Source organism: Acartia tonsa, chromosome 5 (assembly GCF_053477335.1).
Source record: "Acartia tonsa isolate MP-2025a chromosome 5, ASM5347733v1, whole genome shotgun sequence".
Classification (NCBI taxonomy): domain Eukaryota; kingdom Metazoa; phylum Arthropoda; class Copepoda; order Calanoida; family Acartiidae; genus Acartia; species Acartia tonsa.
The window spans coordinates 25,748,089-25,771,056 of NC_137264.1; the positions used below are offsets into that span (position 1 = coordinate 25,748,089).

Below are 22,968 nucleotides of genomic sequence, written 5' to 3' on the forward strand. Positions count from 1 at the left end.
CGCTCCGCCGACATTTAAATACTCTTTTGTTTTAATTTAAATTAATCTAATAATTTTTACAAAGACGACATTAAATAGGTATAATTTTTAAACATGTTGATTGTTGAATCAACACCCCATCATGTGTAATTTCTTGCCGCGTCAAATTTTTAAAAATTAAGACATAAATTTTTTATACATTGTCAAATTTTGAAAATATATTTCAGTGTTTTCCATAGCTCAGTGGGAAAGTTGGGGTGACTGGTTATCATGATCGAGCGTTCAATTCCCGGATTTGATATGTTTTTTTTCAGTTCGTTTCCTTGTCTACCTTGGATGCGAGTTCAAGACTTACGAAAAACAAATTTTAAAAAATAGCTTTTTGATATTTTAAGTGACTGTTAATACAATGTAAATAAGTAAACTTTTACCAAATATTACTTATTATATCAGAGAGTGAAAATGATATTTAGTGTTTGGGTAGTTTTGAACTGACAACCTTCCGACTTGAATCGAAGTTAAACAAAAAATATTTAAATTAGTCTTAGTTAAAAATTTATAGATCAATCGCAGAGATTTGAACACGCAATGGTTCCGATAATAATCAAGTACGATAACCACAATACCAAGAACGCCAGTATAAATGTGTGAAATTAATTACAATAGTGGTGGGGGGGGGGGGGAGGAGGGGTTTACTGAACCAGCATCACATGGCCTTTGTAGTTTAGCGATGAGAGATAGATAGATAGATAAAAAAATCACGGAGGTTTCGTGAATTTCATTTTGGGAGGTGGGGGGAGACATAAGGAGGAAATAGGGAAGGAAGAACATATGAAGTGGGATGGATTTATTATAATAGTATAGTTTTTTTTACAAAAACTTAATTTTGATGTAAATTGTTAAAAGAATATCGTTTTTAGGATTTTTATATGCGTATGTACATTAGATATAATGTTTTAAATAGTTTTAATTAATATTAGGTCAGTTTGAGCTTAATTTATACGAAACATTGCTAAATTTTAAATCTTTTATATGGGAAATTTTGTCCATGTACTTTTTGACCAAAACCTCGAAATTAAAAAGTTGGGAGGTTTCGTGAGAAAAATATTTGGTTTGGTAAGAAAAACACGGAGGTTTCGTGATACAATTTTCAAGGATAAAAAAGTATAGGGAGGTTTCGTGAGTAATATATTTTTTGCTATCTTGTTTATTTTAAGTAATGAAAATTGGATTGAAGATTAGCTTGAATATAGAAGTCTTCCTTCCTTATTCGCATGTCGCGAGTTCGAACCCCGTCCGAGAGGGCCAGGCATTTTGTACATGTTAAAAATTGGAAGATTTCATTAAATAAAAGTTGTCGCAAATATAGGTATTAAATGACAAATAATTAAAAAAGTATAATAGATACGAATTACGAATTAAAGAATATAAAAGTATGAGATATATTTTTTTTTAATAGAAACACAAAAAAATTATTTTAAAAATCGGAATTTAGACCTTATGTTATCTAGAATTGTTATAGCAGATTTTACAACAAACAATGATTGAGAGAAACAATTTAAAATAGGCCATCTTGATAAACATTCATCTTTGGCAATTAGAATTAGCAATGATATAGTTGAAAAAATATTTTATTTTTAGCAAAAAAAAAGGGTACAAAACATTATAAAGTTAAAAGTTTTCTTTGAGATGAATAATGAACTCAGGGGTGTTATTGTTATTTGACGATTCTAAAAAACACTTTTGGTGAGGTATTGTTGGCACACTCAAATGTTAAATTGTTTAAATTACGATGAGGTATTCTATAGAGAATATTATAATTGTTGCTGGTCTAGTTTAGACAGAGAAACATAGCTGGTAAATGATTTAGTGCTACCACTGCCGAAATTTAATAGTGATCTTTAAATCAAAATGATGAACACACTAGCGGCTTACTGGCATCGCTAAATGACTACTGCCATTGAGCCGAGCGATGTTTCCAAAGTGTTTCTGGTTCACCACACCCGTTTTGATTTGAAGATCGCTATTAGGTGAGCCGTATTCATAATCTACTCACTAGAGGCATTAGCAAATTATTTGTCAAAGGCAAGGCTGTTGTTCCCAACAATGTCATATCCATTATCATAGGATGACCTAAACGATTAGTTTCTCCTTTTCTATCACTAAGCCCCAAGCAACCAACCATACCATTTCACAACTTTTGTCTAAAAGTCTTAACTCTGCAATGAAACGAGCTGTAACTGTTTATGGACCTAGCCCACCCCCTTATACTCGTAATGGGAAGTGGAAAACAACCTAAAATAATTGTAATAAGAATAATTTTTAGCTATTATACCTACCCCATTATACCTCTTAGGATCTGAGAGAAACATGGGGAGACATCTAATTAAGACTTTAAAGTGGTTGATGGAAAATATACAACCAGAATGTGCATATCATTTTGGGCTTTTTGACATATGATCATAATTAGCAATATACTTATGGACAGTTGTTCTGACAATGTGAGTTAACACATAGTTTCTAGCCAACTATCTTTAACAGCAGCTGAGCGTTACTGACCAACAATGAGGGACATTGATGGTTTATATTAACACGTGGCTGACATAGCATTATAAATATTTTTCTTATTGTCAAAATTAACTGGGATTTCAAATTTGAACAATTTTTGTCATTTCAAAAGTATGTGAAATAAATTAGAGTAATTAAAATAAATGTTGTATGAAAATTATATAAGTTTAAATAGAACCATGAACAAAATTAGAAACATAACAATCAAAATATTGTTTTCAATTAAATTATAATTTCATTTTCACTATGTCTGTCTGTAGCTTAAGATTTCAGCAACCACTTGACTGATATGCTTCTATTATTTACATAATAGATAATAAAAAGAATAAGAGATTGTATTATCAAAATCTACTCATTTCAAATACAGTGGCTTTTATTTTAGGGTCGCTTGTGAGAATAACCCCTGGGTGAAAATAAATAATTGCAAACGCTATCCCCCTTAAACAAAAGTTACAGAGGTCGTGCCGGAGGGGATGGTCGCCCCGCTATGAAGAAATAATCGATCTTGTGCTAAGCCTTGCTTTTGAAGAAGCTTCGGTACTATCGGCCGTAAGCGCTTATTTATTTTTCTTATAGTTATTAATTTTAATTATATTTATTTCAGGTATATGTTCCTAGCGTGTTCCTTATCAGCTGGAACGATGATATTCCTCATGTTTTTGGTTACTGTCACTCCACTATACACTAAACATTGCTTTAAAGGAAAAGTTTTATAAACATCAACCATCATTATCATCATAGCCAATTATCTCCTCTTTGAGAGCATAGGCCACGCACAATGGTTCTCCAATATTCTTTAATAAAAATCAATTATTTGGCATCATGAAGTTCAGTGGTTGAATTGCAACGATCCCGTTTTCTTTCAATATTAGATATGTATTGTTTAAGTCTATCAGAAATATTAAGGAAAGACAATGGACGTTAAATTTATTACCTTTATGAATTCCCTTAATTATGTTTTACAAAATTACCTTTTGTAGATTAAAATTATAAGCAGAAATTTTGTACATTGCTGCTAGCTTGTACCAATCAATTAAGGTCCTCAAAAGAATTACTAAGCAACAACTAAAATCTTATTATAGTTGGGTTCTTAATCTATTAGCTCCTATCAAAGGTAGACTATTTTTTTAAACGTGTGGTTTTCTAGTGTTCAACAATCTTTGTTCTAAATTGATAAATTGTTACCTATAAAAATCACATGAATTTAGAATAATTTGAATGAGAAAATATGTACTATTAAACGTCGTAGTTATGTCAAGTAATGTTTTCTAGTATAAATATTACATAAACAATCACTAAATTTAAATCATATTTTTGGCTTTCCTTTAATACAACAAAAATATCAGAATAGCTAAATATAACATTTGGATCTAGTGCACTTCACGGTGAATTGTTTCTGGAAATTATCCAAAATTATCCAAAAATCAAACTTTTTAGTTTTATGTTAAAAAAGATAATTTATCATATTTCAAAAGTTAAAAGTTTAAAATAACTACTTTCTTGTTTATTGGTTTTTAATTTAATCATTTTTTCGCAATCTGTGAACATAATAGTCTTGAAACTATTGCTAACTTGATTCTAAACTCAAATCGTAATTGCATTTTTGTCATATTGTGCATTTTTATATTACATCATTTCTATCTAGTTTTTTTCCCCGCAATTTTTTATTGCAAAAATTCTCAAAGAGGAGTGAAACTAAACTAAAGGACACAAGACGATAAATTAATTTTAATCACATATCTTTCGTGTGAAACTTAACACAAAAGAATTTGGTTTAAAATCAAATTATTTTTCTTATCCGCTTTTTACGATATGCGTCTGTCTTGTGTTGTGATGATTCCGCAGTTAAATAGGCAAGTCAACTTCATTGTTCTAATTTTCAAGAAAGGAAGTGCGTTTTTTACAGCTGATATTAAAGATATACAGATAATATTGTTTATCATTGTTATAATTCATATTAATTGATTTTCCCTATAATTATCCCATTCAGACATATCTATTTGTTGAAATATGAAAACTATTAAGAAAGGAACTTTATTATACAAGTTCAGATTTGGTTAGTTTTTCTGTGCAATTCAGGGAGAAGTGGACATTGAATTGAAAAATAAACATACCTCAAAAGGTCTGTCATTCATAGGCTTTGTAATCTATATATTTGGTTATTTTTTATCTTAATTTAACGTCCATTGTCTTTCCCCTTATGATCCTTAGAGAAATCAAAGTACATATGTTTTCTACTTAACTTCATTATTGTCAAACGCGTTGTTTAGGTTCAAAGTACACAAATTGACAAATAATAAGTGGGTTTGAAAACTATATTCTTAACTTACCCCAAAGAAACCATCACATATTTTTTTAAAATAGATATTACGATAATATACTGAATATACTAATATGTAAATGTCGCTAGTGCCTTTTTTAGTATTACATTTTTTTTTGGATGGTTTTATCTTTATTTTGTTTATTGTATTTTACTTCTAAAGAAAACATAAAGACATGAGTATAAAGATTTATGTACTATTTATTGGATGTTGTCATCCTTATAAAACTTATCCTAAACTTTATATATAATATTATCTTTATATTAAGGTGTAAGGCAGAAAGATAAAAACTTTCATACGTAGTGAAGTAAAGCATTCCAAACAAATATCAAATAAAGATGAAGTAGCTTATAGTGCCTAATAAATAATGAAGTCATACAATAATATAAATGACCAATGATTGGCCAGTATACATACATTGTAATTGACTAATGGCAAAATGTATTGATCATTTGTATTGTATAACGTCATTTTTTATTAGGCTTTACAAGCTGCATCAATAAAGATGAACAGACAAACGGACAAATTTTAGATTATAAGCTCCCTAGTAATTTGAGTAACAAATCTTGTGTACCAACAAAGAAAAGTTATAGAGTAGAGTTGGTGCTCTTTGTTCTGAAAAATCTTCAGCAAACAAATTATTTCGACTCTTGAGTTTGCATTTTAAAAAAAGTAACATATATTTTTTAAAGGTGATATTTATTTCTCTTCGGAGTGAGGTGGCACCCTTAAACAAAGTAGTACAATAAAATACTAACCAAAATAAAGTTTTATTGTATATCATTTTAGGGGTTAGCGAGATCTTTTATAACAGAGACACAGACAAACATCCTCTTACTTTTAGAGAAGGATTGGTCCGAATTTATTTACCTTATCTGAAAATAAGTAAAAAGTTGTGGAAGACAAATGGTTGAGGTCAGCCAGTAAATAAACCTTTAATACATAAAACAAAGATTAATTTTCAACATGCTGCCTACCGGATGGTTTCAAACTATAAAGAATTTAGAAAAATAAGTTATTAAACCTTTTGTATCGTCTATATTTAAAACAAGGATATATTCGTAACACCTGTCATAATTTACATACAACTACATTATATTGATTGCTATACCGATTAACTGCTTAAATTACGTATTTTATCTAATAAATAAACAATCATATTACAAAATTACTTTTATTCTAATATACAAATAAACAAGGTTCTTTTTTGTGTGTCCGTTAATATCTTACTTCAAATTAAGTGCAATCCAGTGGGACATCCAAAAAATTTAAAATCGACTTTTATCTATCCTAGGAATTAATAATGGCTGTAAGTAGAACACAGTAATAATGTCTGACTGATTATGACGTAACAAAAAAAAATAGCCAATGAGAGGCCGTTATTGACCAATGGTAAAATTTATAGTGGCCTCTCATTGGCTAATTTTTTTTGTTACGTCATAATCAGTCAGACACTATTACTGTGTTCCTGTAAGTAGACAGCTAGAAAAGAATTTTTTTTAAAATATTAATTTTTGGCGGATTTATGCCATTTTATAAAAAGGTAGTGAAAAACTTCTTTTCAGTTTTGATAATTTTCCAGATTTTTTTACCCAATTTTTTCAAAGAAACAAAAAATACATTTATGTTCAGCTTAAGAAAATAATTTTTGATTGAGGTACTTTTCAGATACCTGTACCAATGTATAATTAAAGAAATTTTTTAAAAAATATTTTTTGGGGGGTGTAAAATAGCATTTTGTGAGAAAATTTCACAAAAAAATATTAAGATTTTTAATCCAAACAAGGATGACAACATCCATAAGTAGCGAAGCACAAAAAATTGTGGATGGGAATACGTAGGAGTAGATTTAAAGTTTATTTATTAAAATCAAGAATAGATTTATTGGAGAAAATAAACACAAAACCTTGTTTTATTTTGCATGATGAAAACGGTTAAGGTAAATTACATACTAGATGCACATAACAATGGGAAAAAATACTTTGAAACTGTTAATGCAAAAAAGTTTTAAAATTGAACCAAAAATACCAAAGATATGGGGAAATGTGTCAAACATATAAAAATAGCCAAAAACCTGCTAAAAGGCAGTTTGGCCGCCATTGTTTCTTTGCTTAAAACAACAGAAATTTAATTTTAATATCTTTAACTGAAATTTTTTTGAAAATTAGACCATAAACACCAAAGATATGGGGAAAAATGTGAAAAATATAAAAATAGCCAAAAACCTGCAAAAAGGAAGTCTGACTGTCATTGTTGTTTTCTTCAAATGACAGGAAATTTAATTTTGATATCTATAAGTGAAAAAATTTCGAAAATTAGACCATAAACATCAAAGATATGGGGAAAAATGTAAAAAATATAAAAATAGCCAAAAACCTGCAAAAAGGAAGTCTGACCGTCATTGTTGTTTTCATCAAATGACGGGAAATCTAATTTTGATATCTTTAACTGAAAAAATTTTGAAAATCGGACCACAAACACCCAAGTTATGAGGAAAATTAGAAAAAATATAAAAATAGCCTAAAACCTGCTAAAAAGCGGTCCGACCGCCATTAATGTTTTATAGTTAATTGTGCTCCTTAATGATAGGAATGTTGTCAAAAAATTTCAGCTCTCTATCTTTTATAGGAGCCGAGAAAATCACGTTTCCCCCAATTCATTAATTACGGACGGACGGACAGACGGACGGACGGACAGACGGACGGACAGACGGACGGACGGACGGACATTGTGAATTATAGAGTAGCTTCGCTACTAAAAAATCAGTTTTCTCCATTTTACCCAAAAACGGCAAGGAGGGCGTGGGTTTTGCAATAATAGTATCAATATGCAACATGTAATGTGTATAAAACAGTTTTCACAATGTGCTCCCTCTCGCCCGTTTTTGAGTAATTGAGCATTTTACATTGCATGGCTTGAACAATTTTGTTCTTGTTAATTTCAAATTTTCCCCCATTAGAGAGAGTAGGAGTCATATTAGAGCCCAAAGTCATCTCTGCAATGCTTTCAAAGTTTTTGAGGCGGATCTTTTTTGACTTATGCATCATTTGCCTCCTGCAAATACAAAATCAAAAGTTTTTAAAAAAATTATGTAACTGTTGTTTATATCTGTAAAAAAAAATATTTGAAAACATGCCTTTTAAGTGTCCTATTTTACTTAAACTAGACCTTCCTAAAAATGCTGGGACTCAAACTGGGTGCACCTGACGCTATATTCTTGAACACAAACTTTGTTTACATTGAAGAAATATTCACATAGACGTTTATTTTGCTAAAATATTACTATCCTAACTAAAGTTATGAAAGTTTATAGATTTTTTAGAAATAGGGTAGCTTTGCTCCTCCAAAACAGCCAGACGTACATACCAAATGTACATTAGAAGTTAACAGAGGCAAAACTTAAGTTATTCCTATCTAAAGCAAAAAAATTACATCTTTTCTTCACATACAAGATAATTTATTGAAGTTTACTTTTGTCAACTATTAATGTCCCAATTTTTGGCAAAAGATCGCACTTTGCGATAGAATAACCAATGAGAGGCCAGCATAAATTTTACCATTGGTCAATTGCAGTGTATACTGGCCTATCATTGGATATTCTATTGTATGACATCATAATCTGTGGAGGGATTTTAATCATCTTCGCTATTTCTTTACATTTCAACCTTGGAATTTGTTTAAGGTATTTTTTTAGCAACCCCCCCCCCCCCCTCCGCCCTCGTCTCCCTTGGAATTCAGAGTCCCTAGATACTAGGGGTGTAACAATTGGTCATTATATTTTAGCATCTACATACTATCCACAGAGATATTTAAAACATTTTTTTTACATAAATCTAGATATATTTTCTTATGGTTATACTTATAGTCAAACTTATAAAGGAACTTAAATTTTCTCTGCCATTTATCATTATAGACTAAGGGCCAGGTGTTTTGATTTGGCTGGTTTTCTTTTTTTATAATGTTTTGTTGTTAGCGTCTGTGTTGAGCTCTAAAATTTGTTGGACTTTCGAAATACGATTAAGAATAAAAATAAAGTGCAAACTTAAATACAGGTGCTCAAGTTCAAGCGGCCGCTAAAAATTTATATTTTGATATTTCTAATATAAAATTTACATAAAGATAAACATTTTTACAAAAAAATTCTTCTAGCTTAAAAAATAAGAAAATTACAGCAGTTTGACATTTTAAGTAAAGAGGACCTAAAAACAAAGGTAGTTAAATAAAAGGGTGAAAGAAAGCGAAAATTGACTTTGACTTAATTTAGGTCGGAAATTTATTATCAAACAGAGGACTTGCACATAAAATTTTAGCCCTCTAGCTTTAATAGGAACTGAGATAATAGAGGGGGGGGGGCGTTCAAGGCCCCCCCCCTTCCCTTGACCGATTAAGGTGCGGCAAGGGGCCCGACTGTTAAGGGTTAAAGGAAGCTGGTAAAAAGGCCCTGTGAAAAGTGGACAAATGTTTTCACAGGGCGTATGAAGGTGCTTTGACTTTGGTGTCAGAACCTAAATTTGGACATAGTGCATTTCATTACCCTAGGTTAGGTAACTTCATTTCACTTTTCAATAAAATCCAAAATGCAGGCGTTTATTCATTATGATTTATTTCAGGCTGAATTTCCGTGACCTTAGGAAAGCAACTGAAAAAAATGGCCATGAATCAACTCACTTCAGGAGTGGTTTTATGAAGAACTTTATAACAACAAACTTGTTCAAAATTTTAAATAAATAATCTTTGCTTTTCTTGTCATGGTTATGCGATAACTCCTAGTGGGGGAAAATTGAACTTGAAATTTTCAAATCTAAATTTCTCAAAAACGGCTGCATTTTAGATTTTATTGATAAGTGAAATGAAGTTACCTAACCTAGGGTAATGAAATGCACTATGTCCCAATTTAGGTTCTGACACTAAAGTCAAAGCACCTTCATACCCACTGTGGTTTTAGCCTTTTCCAAATGACGTCATATTTGAAGGGATTATGACATCAATCGGGTTACTTCGGAAACAGTTTTTTTTAATTTGTTTACTTTTTATGATGCATTTTTATCAGATTCTTTTGTTAATGTTCTAAGCTGTTGAAACAAAAAAAAGTACTGCAGATTTTATATACAAAATTACAATGTAGATAGAATTGTTAATAATTTCCATTCGAATTTCTATTAATAAGGTTAGAAATACCAGAAAAATATTTAAATTTTTTTTGCATCGTATAAAAAATATTGTAAAATATTGATTTGTCTGTGTGTAACAAAATATCTCGGTAATTGCTTATATCTAATAGCTCTTCTTAACAGGGAGCTTCTTTTAGTTTCAGGTTCTTTTGAGAGATAATACCTCCACTATTCTATGGAAAATCACTCAAGAAAAATGCCTTTACCCCATTAATAGCGACCTCAAAAGCCGTAGCTGCTATTTATTGTACTAGCGTTTATGCCTCTAGTATCTAGGGGCTCTGCATTTGAAGGGGAAGCAAGAAGGTAAAAAATAGCCTAATACCATCCAAAACTTAGAATAAAAAATAAGGCCTAAAATATATCTAAGACCCATGTAATCCCTAATAAGATTTAGTCAATCAGTTCAGAGGCTAGCAAGATCTTAACAAACATACAAACATTTTTGTAATAGAATGAAGCAAAGGAATAAAAAAGGTGAATGTTTATGAAACCGAAACTGTGTGTAGTGTCGATGCTGTTGTGTTTACTGTTGTGTTCTCTGTCCTTGCTGGTTTACCTAAATCTTCCTATTGCCAAAGCTCCGCCCCCACCCTCCATGTCAAGTAAGGTAGGTCAACTTTTATTCCTTTTGTCCCCAAGTATAGGTACAGTATTTTAATTAGTTGCAGGGTATATCTGTACGTTGCTCTGCATAACCAGCAACATGTGTAGGTGATAGAATTAGTTGCAGGGCATATTTGTATGTTGCTCTGCATAACCAGCAACATGTGTAGGTCATAGAATTAGTTACAGGGTATATCTGTATGTTGCTCTGCATAAGCAGCAATATGTGTAGGTGATAGAATTAGTTACAGGGTATATCTGTATGTTGCTCTTCATAACCAGCAACATGTGTAGGTGATAGAATTAGTTACAGGGTATATCTGTATGTTGCTCTGCATAACCAGCAACATGTTTAGGTGATAGAATTAGTTACAGGGTATATCTGTATGTTGCTCTGCATAACCAGCAACATGTGTAGGTGATAGAATTAGTTACAGGGTATATCTGTACGTTGCTCTGCATAACCAGCAACATGTTTAGGTGATAGAATTAGTTACAGGGTATATCTGTACGTTGCTCTGCATAACCAGCAACATGTGTAGGTGATAGAATTAGTTACAGGGTATATCTGTACGTTGCTCTGCATAACCAGCAACATGTTTAGGTGATAGAATTAGTTACAGGGTATATCTGTACGTTGCTCTGCATAACCAGCAACATGTGTAGGTGATAGAATTAGTTACAGGGTATATCTGTATGTTGCTTTGCATAACCAGCAACATGTGTAGGTCATAGAATTAGTTACAGGGTATATCTGTATGTTGCTCTGCATAACCAGCAACATGTGTAGGTGATAGAATTAGTTACAGGGTATATCTGTACGTTGCTCTGCATAACCAGCAACATGTGTAGGTGATAGAATTAGTTACAGGGTATATCTGTATGTTGCTTTGCATAACCAGCAACATGTGTAGGTGATAGAATTAGTTACAGGGTATATCTGTATGTTGCTTTGCATAACCAGCAACATGTGTAGGTGATAGAATTAGTTACAGGGTATATCTGTATGTTGCTCTGCATAACCAGCAACATGTGTAGGTCATAGAATGTCCCCATAGTGTAGTAATAGCAGTAAATATCGCAATCTTATCTTATTTGTTTGCTTGAGTACAATTATCTTATGACATGAATAAAAAATCTAACGATAACATCTATTTTATAATTTTTATATTGACAATACCTGCAAGAAATGTTATATTTTCAGGATAATAACGATGATAGTTTTTCTAGCCATGTTTATGGAAGTACACTAGGTGAGAAATTATTTTATTGTAGCAATATAACGTCTTTACAACTCAGCTATGTCGATTGGTCTGCTTGCTTGGCCTATACTTACATACTTCGAAGGTGGAATACATTTCAGTCACCATTTTATTGAGGGTGGTGATATTCCAAAATTTAGATAAAAACATACCAATTACCTGGATCTTGGACAAAGTAGCCTCGGACCAAGTAGCCCCCTGGTCTGCCTAGCCGTGGGTGCTCGGCCCCCTATTCATATAACCATACTAACCTTACCTAAAAATTGTAAAATAGAATATTAAAAGTTGTAAAAATCTACAAATTCTTGATGTAAAATCCACAAATTTCTAAACCACTTATGTAATAACAGTTGATGCTATTTTCAATTTACATTAAACTTTCATATATAGGTTAGGTTAGGTTATAGACCAGGGGGCCGAGCGCTGCAGACATGACCTTTATTAACGGTGGAGGCTACTTTGTCCGGGGGCTACTTTGTCCGAGGCTACTTTGTCCTAGATGCTACTTTGTCCGGAGGCTACTTTGTCCGAGGCTACTTTGTCCGAGACTACTTTGTCAAAGGCTACTTTGTTCAAGATCCCATTACCTACATGAACTTCCCTAAAAAAATGCTAAATCTATTTAGTGAGATCTAAACAGATAACTAGCCATTAAGACACCCTAACTTTTGTGTTACTAAAATAAAGGAGCATTTTTATTGTTTTAAAAAAAACTTGCAAAGAACCTATAAGGTAGAACTTAATCACTCCAGACTATATTTATTCTTTAATTATATCCTATTTTGCATATACAAGAATATGAAGAGAAAAAAAAGGAAACTCGTATCAAAATGTAATAAATTGTAACTCAGGTTTCTGTGTAATAAATTTTGTCAAAGTTTGTGGCAAAATTAGAAAATTAAACTAAATAAAATGCTTCCCACCGTAATTTGAAACTTTCGACCATCTCCTCAGACAAAATTCATAACTTTTTAAATATTTATAACAACAACGCATTTTTTTAATGTAACAAAATGCTTGATAATATTTTAATTTAATTAAATAAATTTTTGTACCACAGCTTTCATTTGTCAAGGGCATTTAACATCCGAACTAAACCCGCGACCATGGATCAACACGTAGCGCATCCGCTCGCCGTCAGGAAGGTGGTAGGTTCGATCCGCGTCATAACTAAAGAACGTTTAAAATGATTCCTATTGCTGCTATGTCAGGTGTGCAACTTAAATAGTTAGAGTAGGATGCATGTCCTTGCCCATAAACAGGTGCAACTCATTACCATTCACAGTTAGGGCTTCTCAAACAAAAGTCGTTTAATAAAAGGGTTGGTTATTTGTTGGATGTTACTTAACCTAATATATTTGGGTGTTAGAGTATGGCATCCCATTACAAGTGGATGATGCACTGTATTCTCTAGATGATCATTTTAAAATCGAAAGAGAATGCCGCTCTTACGAGGTAAGGTAGGGTAACATCCCAACTTATAATTGAATTATTGATGAAAAACTATAACTTTTTCGGGGGTAAAAATTGTTCTGCAGCTATAGTATAAATTGTGTTAGGCTGCTGCTAAGCCCTGGTTATCAGTGCGATTCTGACATTTGATTTTCATGTAATTCACATAAAAAGATAAAATCAACTTTGAGCTGAACCCAAGATTCTCTTAAAATTGTGGAATAGTCAGTCCTGAAATTTGCTGGCATTTTAATTGTTTTTTTTTTTGGATCGAAGATTTTTTTATGCAATATTTTTGAAAAAATTGAAAAATACATTGAAAACACTGAAAAACTTTTGAAAACACTTGGAAGACATAAATAAATGAAATGCTGACATTTTAAGTTTAGATACCTAGAGATATAAGATTTCTGTTAATCTTTGTATTTCTGTATGTACCAAAATATTCTTAGATCATGTAACAAGTTTAAAATTTGTTTTGTTGAATAATATTTCTTTTCTTTGATAAAAATGCATCATTTTGCCTGAATTGTTAAGAATAAAAAGTATTTCTACATTGCAACTAAAACAGTTTTTGCAAATATTCAAATAATGATTTAAGTCAAATTTTTGCTGTTATTCTATCAAAATGATATTGGAGTAATATTTGGATTTTTGAAGTTGTTTTGTTTATAATCGCAAGGCAAAAGAGCAGTGAATTCTATTCGATAATTACAATAGCATGTTATTCTATAGAGAGAGAGATGTCAATGGGCTGTTTATTACACTAGTCCTCAAAGCTTCAAAAAAATGTTTTTTATTCGTCAGTTTAATAATTTTGAATGCTTTAGTGAATTTTAATTGGTTGGTTAATTAAGTTCAGTGTTCAAGCGTTTCAGCCACTAAGTATAATCTACAGAAGTGGTAAGTTTTGGGTCATTATTTAGGATGTACTTTAATTTATCAGCCATTGTCTTATCCCTTTAGATCCCTGATGTTATTATTAAATCAGAACGACTAATTTTCTTAATTACTAATATGTTGACATAATGATTGTATGTCGATAGCATGCTTTTAATGGTTATTGTTTGAAAAATTTGTATCAGCTTATACCAACAACGAAATTCATTATAATAAAAATCACAAAACTTTCACGTATTTTCAGCTGTCGCTGGGGGGCAACACAAAGTAGAATTGATGACTTCTCCATCTGCCCCCCAAATATTATTTCCCTTGTTGGTTATACCTTATATCTGGATTGGTATACAATTTAGTTATAAGTAACTTAATATGCTGCTCCATATGAACATTTTTGTTGAAAGAAAGAACATTTGGATAAGCTTTTTTAAGGCTTAACTGCATGGGCTCTTACTTCCGTTAAAGGAAGGTTTAAAAAAAGAATTGATAAAAAGAACACTGGAATCTTTTTATATTGTAAATTTTCTCATTTGTTTACTATCTGTTTTGTTTTGGAAATAAAAAGTAAAAAACTAACTTTTGTCAAATTTTTCTGAAAACGAGAACTGTATTTGCGTTTAATCTAGTATATTTTTTAAAATAATTATTTTGTGTTTAATAATGGGTTGCTTATGCTCAAATTCATACAGCTGACCTTATATTGGGTGTTATTTATAGTATTCTAGGGTAGAGTATTGCAGAGTTATCTTGCAGAGCACTTTAATGCGCAAAAAAAGACTAAATTTATGCGTCTTTTCTTTTGTGAAGCTTTCCCTTGGTATCATTGGATCTTGGCTATTCAAGATTATTTATAGGCAATCTTATGCCTCTTAACACGAGCAGATCATTTACATTCAGCTGTTTGGCAGCTAGCAGCTTTTAATGTGTATGCATATTTGGCGATAACCGTTACCAGGAACTGCACTTTATCCAAAGTCCAAAATCTCAAAACGTTTCTTTGTAACTAAAATTGAAAATAGCCAGGGGTTGACTCCCCCCTCAAGTACCCCTAGAGACTACAAATGATAATATACTTAACTAATTAACTATCATTCTATGAATTAAAATAACTCCAAGCATAATATTCATATCTTAATATCAACTACCTAACCATTTGTTATTATTCTATGTTTCTATGTATTAATAGAAATGCAATGCCATCTAGCATCAAAGTTTTTGCAAAAAAAAATAAACCATGGTACCACTCAAAACAGTAAATATAAATTTTTCAGCAAATCAATTTTATGTTTTCTTTTTTCATTTTAAAACAAGTACACCAATGTACCTTAGAAATAAGGCTAAAGAATAAATGATAAACAATAAAAATCTAATAATATCCCACTATTTAATAAACAAAATATATTATTATTATTTATTTGATTCTTTATTTGTCTTTATCATTTACTTACAAAGATTACATTAAAAGTATAACAATATTAATTTAAAACTCATTTAAAATATTCAAGTTGGGTAAAAATTGTTTATGTACACATATATAAAAGAATAGCATTTCAAAATTACATTGGTTAAATAAAAAAGATTTTTACAATCTGTGACATTCCCTTCGTTCAGTCATATTTTAATTCCTCAGATTATAATGGATCACATTTAAGGTGTGATTGGCAGACTGAATAAAGAAAGGAGGGGCAGGGACAGTTTTATTAAGAGCAGAATGCTCTAAAACTGTTAAGTACAAGGGTCGCCAGAGGATGAATTAAGGATAATTTTCGACTGGTCCCTTACCTTATTATTGCCCCTATAACTCAAGTCACAGATCCTGGGCAGGGACAGTTTTATTAAGAGCAGAATGCTCTAACATTGTTAGGTACAAGGGTCGCCAGAGGATAGTTTTCGACTGGTCCCTTACCTTGGTATTGCCCCTATAACTCAAGTCACAGATCCTGTGGTATTCCCCTAGCCCAGTCATCAATAAAGCCTCCAAAAAAAAAAAATAGTGTATCACATAAAAGATGTGTTTAGCAGACTGAATTAAGATGAGAGGGGCAGGGACAGGTATTCTGATAATAGACAGCTCTGACCCTGTTAGGTTTAAGAGTCGCCAGAGGATCATTATCGACTGGTCCCTTACCTAGGTATTTACCCTGTATAGCATACTTGAGCTGACTAACCGACAGAGTAGAAATAAATTTTATCCAGGGTCAAATTGTATTGTTGTTAATTTTTCATATCCTAGCTTATAACTTTTATTTTTAAGCAAAAATTTCCTTTGAAAGGAAATGAATTCAAGTAGATTTGAATTTAATGGAAGCTTTTTTTTCAGTCTTGACTGAAAGATGAAAAATAACACAAGAATAATTTCGATATTCAATACAGTTATGAGGTTACTGGTGAGCGTTTTTGGAACTCCTACTAACAGCCAGCTTGACTCAAAATTATGTTCAATATTTTGTAGAAGGTTTGTGAAGTAGTTGGCAGTAATACTAGTGGTGACAGGACAGTCCAGATAAAAGTGCTGGGCAGTTTCTTTGGTGCGGGTAGATTCCTGTCCAGTCTACAAAGTGTACATTCTGGAGACTCTGGCCTAAAATTAGCGATATTGGCATTAAAATAGTGAAAATTGTTTATTGATTTAAACGAGAAATCTCTTATGTTTATAGGAATAAAGGACAAATTCCAAACTTTTTGCCATTTACGCTCTCTCTCTATGTCAAATTCTCTGATTTTCGCCCAGTTATACCTATTTAAATAAGTCTTACACTTTTCTATCCTCTGTTCATCATTTGATAAGAAGTAACGAAAATGTTTTGACTTTACTTTTGGCTTTAAAAACAGGGAACTAATTTTAGTTTGGGGTTTTGAAAGTTTACACCTATATATAGCAATATTGTGCTGAACAAATCCCCTAAGTCTCAGATATTCCATGTAATTAAAATTGACCTTTGATTTGATGTTAAAGTTTCTATAATCTAGACATACATTATCAGTATTTAAAAGGTCTCCAAAGCAAATTAACTTAATATCATTTTCATAACGTAACCATGTTGTTTCTGTAAAAATAGCCCTGCTTACCATTTGTTTATCACTATTACAAAAATAATCATTTTTAAAAATTCTCATGTCTTTTATATTGTCATGTTTTAGCCAAAATGAATTTGAAAATATTGTATATGATTCAATAATTCTTGATAAAATGGGATTAATATTCTTATCTAATTTTTCATAAAAATAAAATGGATCATTTGCTTGGCATCTTGTATTTTTTAATTCTGAAGACCAAGTATCAACTATGGATAAAGATTTTTTATACATTAAAATATCTAGAGATCGTAAAAAATCTGTTACTTTTGGTATTCCTAAACCTCCATTTTCGGCACTTGAAAAGATTTTGGATTTAGCTATTGGTCTACTTTGACATAAGAAAGAAATAATAAGTTTTTCAATTTGAGAAATTATTTCTTCAGATGGATAGACAACTGCCCCTACATAATTCAGTAAAGGTAACATGAATCCCTTTATAATAGCAATTTTACCAGGTGTAGTAAGGTAGAAAAGTGCCCAAAAATTTCTAATTTTTGACATTTTAGTAACAATTTTGTTCCAATTATATTGCATATTTAAAAGTTTTGAATCAAAATGTAAACCTAAAATATCAAATTCATCAACCACGTCAATTCTAATTACATCCAACTCCCGAAAAAAATCATTTGATGGCTTCCTACCTATTATACAAATTTTAGTTTTGTTAACATTTGTTCTTAAATTAGAAACTTGAGCAAAGAAAGTAAGAATTTGAAAAATAGTTTTCAAAGCAATGGCAGTTGGATTAAATGCAACATTGCAATCATCAGCAAATGCTGATTCAGGGTCAGGCTGTTTGTCAGTGTCAGTCAATTTAAAAGGTATAGCTCTTGGTATTACAATTTCATTGTTAATTGATAACATAAGTAATAATGGGGTTAAGGCAATTTTAAAAATGTTAGGACTTGGCCTATCACCTTGCATATAACCAACTTTCATGGGAAAGTTAGGTGTTATTCCAGTGTCAGTAAGAATGTGGGCAAATCTATCATTCATGCATGTTAAAATCATGTTTATCATATTAGGGCCAAAATTCATAAATTCTAATACATCTTTTAAATATTCATGTCCAATACAGTCAAAGGCTGAGTGAAAGTCAATTAAAGCAATTGCTAGAGACGAGTTAGAAGCTAAAGTTTTAGAAATTAGTTCATAAATTTGAATCAAATTTTCCTGAATAGTGTATTTAGAAGAATAGGCTTTTTGAGATCTGATATTTATTTTGTCAATTACTTTTTTTAACCTATTGTCAATAACCCCAGAGAAAATTTTGTACACAGTAGACAAACAAAAAATTGTCCTCCAAGATTTAATTTTTGAAAGGTCAGAATTTTTTTTGGCTATAAGTCTAATTTTACCACATCTTAGCATGCCTTTTAACTGTTTTTTATTAATCATTTCTTTAAAGCCTCGTAGTAAAGGTAAGCTTAAAATGTCCCAAAACTTAACCAACATTCTATAAGGAATACCATCTGGTCCTACACTAGAATTTAAATTGGCTGACTTAAGTGACTCTTTTAATTCATTAATAGAAATGTCTGCCTCTAATTTTTCTCTATCTGTGTTATTTAATTTATGTTCTAATATTTTTGGGTGATTTACATTATTGCCTAAAAAATCAACGAGAGAAGAGTTGGAAATAAAGGCTATACCAAATTTATTTTTAAAGTGATTTGTTAAAAACTCATTTCTTTCTTTCTCGCATGTAAAAGATTCACCTAAGTCATTCTTAATTTGTGAGATAGAGTCAGCTTTTTTTGAGTTTTTTAGCAAACTACTAAATGCTTTTGAAGCCTTTTCTGCATTTAAAATGTGGAAATACCCAGAAGTCTCTAACCTACGATAATTTTCTTCATCCTCCATTTTACATAGACTGTTTTCAATATCAATGATTTTCTTAAGTACAGTTTCATCTTTGACATTTCCACACTTCAACGCATTTAATGACTTAGACAAATCTTTTTGTATTTTTCTACTGCTCTTAAGAAAGTTTGATTGAAAGCTTATTATAGAATTTTTAATGCAATTTAACAATACTTCAAGGAAAGCATCATGACTAATATTTAAAGGCATTTCATACAAGTCATTTAAAGGGGGAAGTAAATCAAAGAGATAATTTATAGCCCTATCTTTTTGTTCAATCCAGAACAATACTAGTCTATCATTTTTAAAGTCTGTCAAACTTAGGTCATTCTTTAATCTAAATGCTAAACTTATCTGAGAAATGATGTCTCGTAGATGAAACTTGTTAGGAACTTCACAGTGTTGTAGAGCTATCTCGTAGACTTTGATTCTAACGTACTCACTCAATCCATCAATATCTAATAAAGAAGAATTTATTGTACATACACGTTTAGAAATATTTTCATATGTGTTGAAAAAAACTTGCTTGTGGTCAAAGATATACGCTTTAAATGGCTCATAATTGCATGAGTTAAAAATTGTTGAAAGCTGTGGACTGATAAGAACATGATCAATTCTACTTCTGTTTGTTTTAGTATTTGAAAAAGGAACATAACTAAATTCTAATTTAGTCGGATGAAGCAATCTAAATAAGTCCACACAAAAATTTTCTTCTATCCACAAAGAAAGTTCTTTACAATGTTCAAAATTTGGCAATGAATTTGTATTTATCAAGTCTAAGTGTTCGAGACCTTGTTCTGGTTGAATAGTTGTAGGTATTGCATTTAAATCCCCTGCAATTATGTAAAATGTATTTCCAATGCTCATTATTTTCTCCCTTAATTGTTTAAAGAAATTTTTGTTGTTATTTTGAATTGGCCCATAGCACGATATCAATGAAATTCTACATTCATTAATTTTTAAATCTAGAATCAAAATATTTTCATCAGTGGAACAAAAGCTTTTAATTATTTCATATTTTAGTGTTTGTTTGATTAAAATCGCTACACCCCTATCTGCCTTTGAACTATTGCAATAAGATATATAACTGCCAGCCATATTAAAACGTGCTTCTTTACTAAAAATACTTTCTTTATTATTTAATCTAATATCCTGAATGAACAGTATATCAGGTTTAGTTTTAATCATTGCGTTAATCTTAAGTTTAAACTTGTTTAATGATGCTTTACCTACATTGTAAGTGCTTATGTTGATTGAATTGCAATTAAGAGAACTAAAATTAATATCCTTAAGTAAAGAAACATCTTGTGTTGAATTAACGTTTTGAATATAAATCTTTTCAACGAAACTTAAATTATTCATTAAACATAAATTTATAAATCTTAATAAAAGATGAGCAAGTAACTAAATAAAAATTAACTGAATTTAATCTGTTGTAGATAAGACTAAACCTTGTATAATTGTTAGAAGATGTTTCAAAATAGAGGTTTGAATACATATTAATTAGTAGGGGGGTAGAGAAAAAGAGGGGATAAATTGTTTGAAAAACAGTAATCTTTATTTTATTAGAACTTCTGTTCAATCTAACTAGAACTATGCAAACCATAGCAAAAACAAAAACATTCAATTGAAATAAAGGTATTTTTAAAGCTTGAAGTATTCAGAATAGCATGGCTGTTGCTTAAATTGTGAAACAAGTTTAGAATCTGCTGGTACTTTAACATTTTGGAGATGTATCCATGGTTTATTAGAATCTTTTTCACGATAGGAAATAAATAAAGATCTACCAGTTTCAGTATTGGGTCTAATAAGAATGTGTTTGTCTGTCAGGTCAATTTTCTCATTCTTATAGTTAGATAGTTGAACACGTATTTTTGTAATATCGTCAACAATTGATTTAGGCCAATGAAAAGGGGTTTTTAGACCACTTTTGCTTACTTCTTTAACTACCATTGCCCTATCTTCCTTACTTTTAGTCTTAACAATAAAAGGAATGGTGTTCTTACCATTGCGCAAAGTTGTTTGTTTAGCAAGTGGTATGATCTGTGCTCTAGCGATGATATCTTTCAATTCAGCAATTTCTTCCAAAGATTCCTTAGCCTTTTTAACAATTTCCCCGTGCTCTTTTAGACTTGCCCCAAAGTCCAAATCAATAATCTTACATTGAGTGGCAGTTGCCTTTAAGTCTTCACAGCACTTTTTATAGGCAACCGAAGTTTCAACAGAGCTTACTAAATTCCCACATACTACGTTTTTGGTCAAGGTTGCCTTGGTAGAGTCAGCTGCTTTTTCTAGCCCCCCAACCTTTCTGGCTAGAAGCATAAGCAGTTCTGCTGTATCATTCAAAATAGGCGACAGTTTGCTGACTAAACTTTTAGCTGTTTCTTGGTCAGACCCCATATTATCTGCTTTTTTTTCTAAACTTTCCATGGTAGACGTGACGTTTTGCCAATTTATCATAGCCCTCTCAACAATGTCACTAGGAGGTTGAAAATCACTATCACTTCCCTCTCTAATCCTTTTTGAATTAGCCCTAGGCCTAAATGTTCCATTATTAACAATTTCAGCAAAGGTGTTCTGTGCCATGACTTATTGGAAAAAGAGACAATGACAAATGCTAAAAATGAATATAAAGGGTAACTAGATAGTTTAATATATTATAATAATAAAAAAAAACTTATCTAGAAAACTTGATGATATTGTTGGTTTGTTGAAACACTCAACTCACGCTGGTCACAACAGGTTTTCTGGCGGTCAAACTCTAACTCACACTTTGAAAGCAGGAGCTTATTATTGACGTATTATTTACCCACTTTGCATTGTTAAGGACAGGGCGACAGACAAATTCAAATATGGAGTAGATCGATGTTCACTGGTCAGTGAAGTCATTTGAGAAAATAAACCATCTATTTGAAATAGCAAAAAAGAAAATAAAGATTCATCTTAACGCTAGCAAAAATATTTTTTTTTACTTTTTCGTTTTAAATCTATAATAAAAAATATGGGTTGTCGAAATGTACCTCTTCCCGCCCCCTCTTAAGTTCTCTTAGGGACCTCTATGGGCGTAGCTGCTAGTAGTTGTATAAATTGTATCATTTAAAGAATATCGACAATAAGATTCATTTTTGTAAGTGTTACTTTTAGACATAATTGTCTTTTTTATTAAAAATTGAATCCCAAAGGTATAAACCCCTAAAACCAAGAGCAAATAGAAAAGTTTTATATATGTAAAAGTAAAAAATAGATCATCCTAATTAATCAAATTCTTCACGAGTGCATTTAACATAAAAATAACCTCAAAATTCTATTTTTTATGAACTTAGTTAAAATTATACGTTTCATGTGAAAGCAACAGGATGTTTATCTGTGTACCTGTACCTTAAGATCTTGAAACAGCTGAACCGAAATGGTTCTATTCTACGGTAAAGCTTCTTTTAGGTCCTGGTAAGGCGTTACAACTATTTTTGGGAAGAGTACCTCCAGCCTGCTTATAGAAAACGGCCCTTGAAAAAAACTAAATATTAATTTTATTGTTAAAACAAAAGTGGAGGATCGACTTCGCTTCATTTAAGTGTCCCTAGAAACATCTCAGGGCTTAGCCGTTAGTATGCTATACAGCCTTAAATAAAAGTGGTCGTGGCTGGCATATTATCAACATAGCATCATTCTAATAACATTTATGATTAGGCTTACATATTCACATAAAATTATTCTAATATTATTTCATACAAAATTCGCAAGTCGGCTCCTATTTTTTTCTGGCTCCCAATA

General features: G+C 31.2%; 1 protein-coding gene across 2 annotated transcripts in view; it reads left to right on the top strand.

The window, feature by feature from the left end:
• The window catches only part of LOC145319131 (adenylate cyclase type 9-like), a 123,893-nt gene that overhangs the window by 37,881 nt on the left and 63,044 nt on the right, over positions 1 to 22,968 (top strand). For both annotated transcript variants that reach the window (XM_080160993.1, XM_080160994.1), the window contains exons 6-8: positions 3,152 to 3,247; positions 10,547 to 10,649; positions 11,850 to 11,898. In XM_080160993.1, the coding sequence (XP_080017119.1) occupies positions 3,152 to 3,247; positions 10,547 to 10,649; positions 11,850 to 11,898 (248 nt within the window). The remainder of the gene's footprint in view (positions 1 to 3,151; positions 3,248 to 10,546; positions 10,650 to 11,849; positions 11,899 to 22,968) is intronic.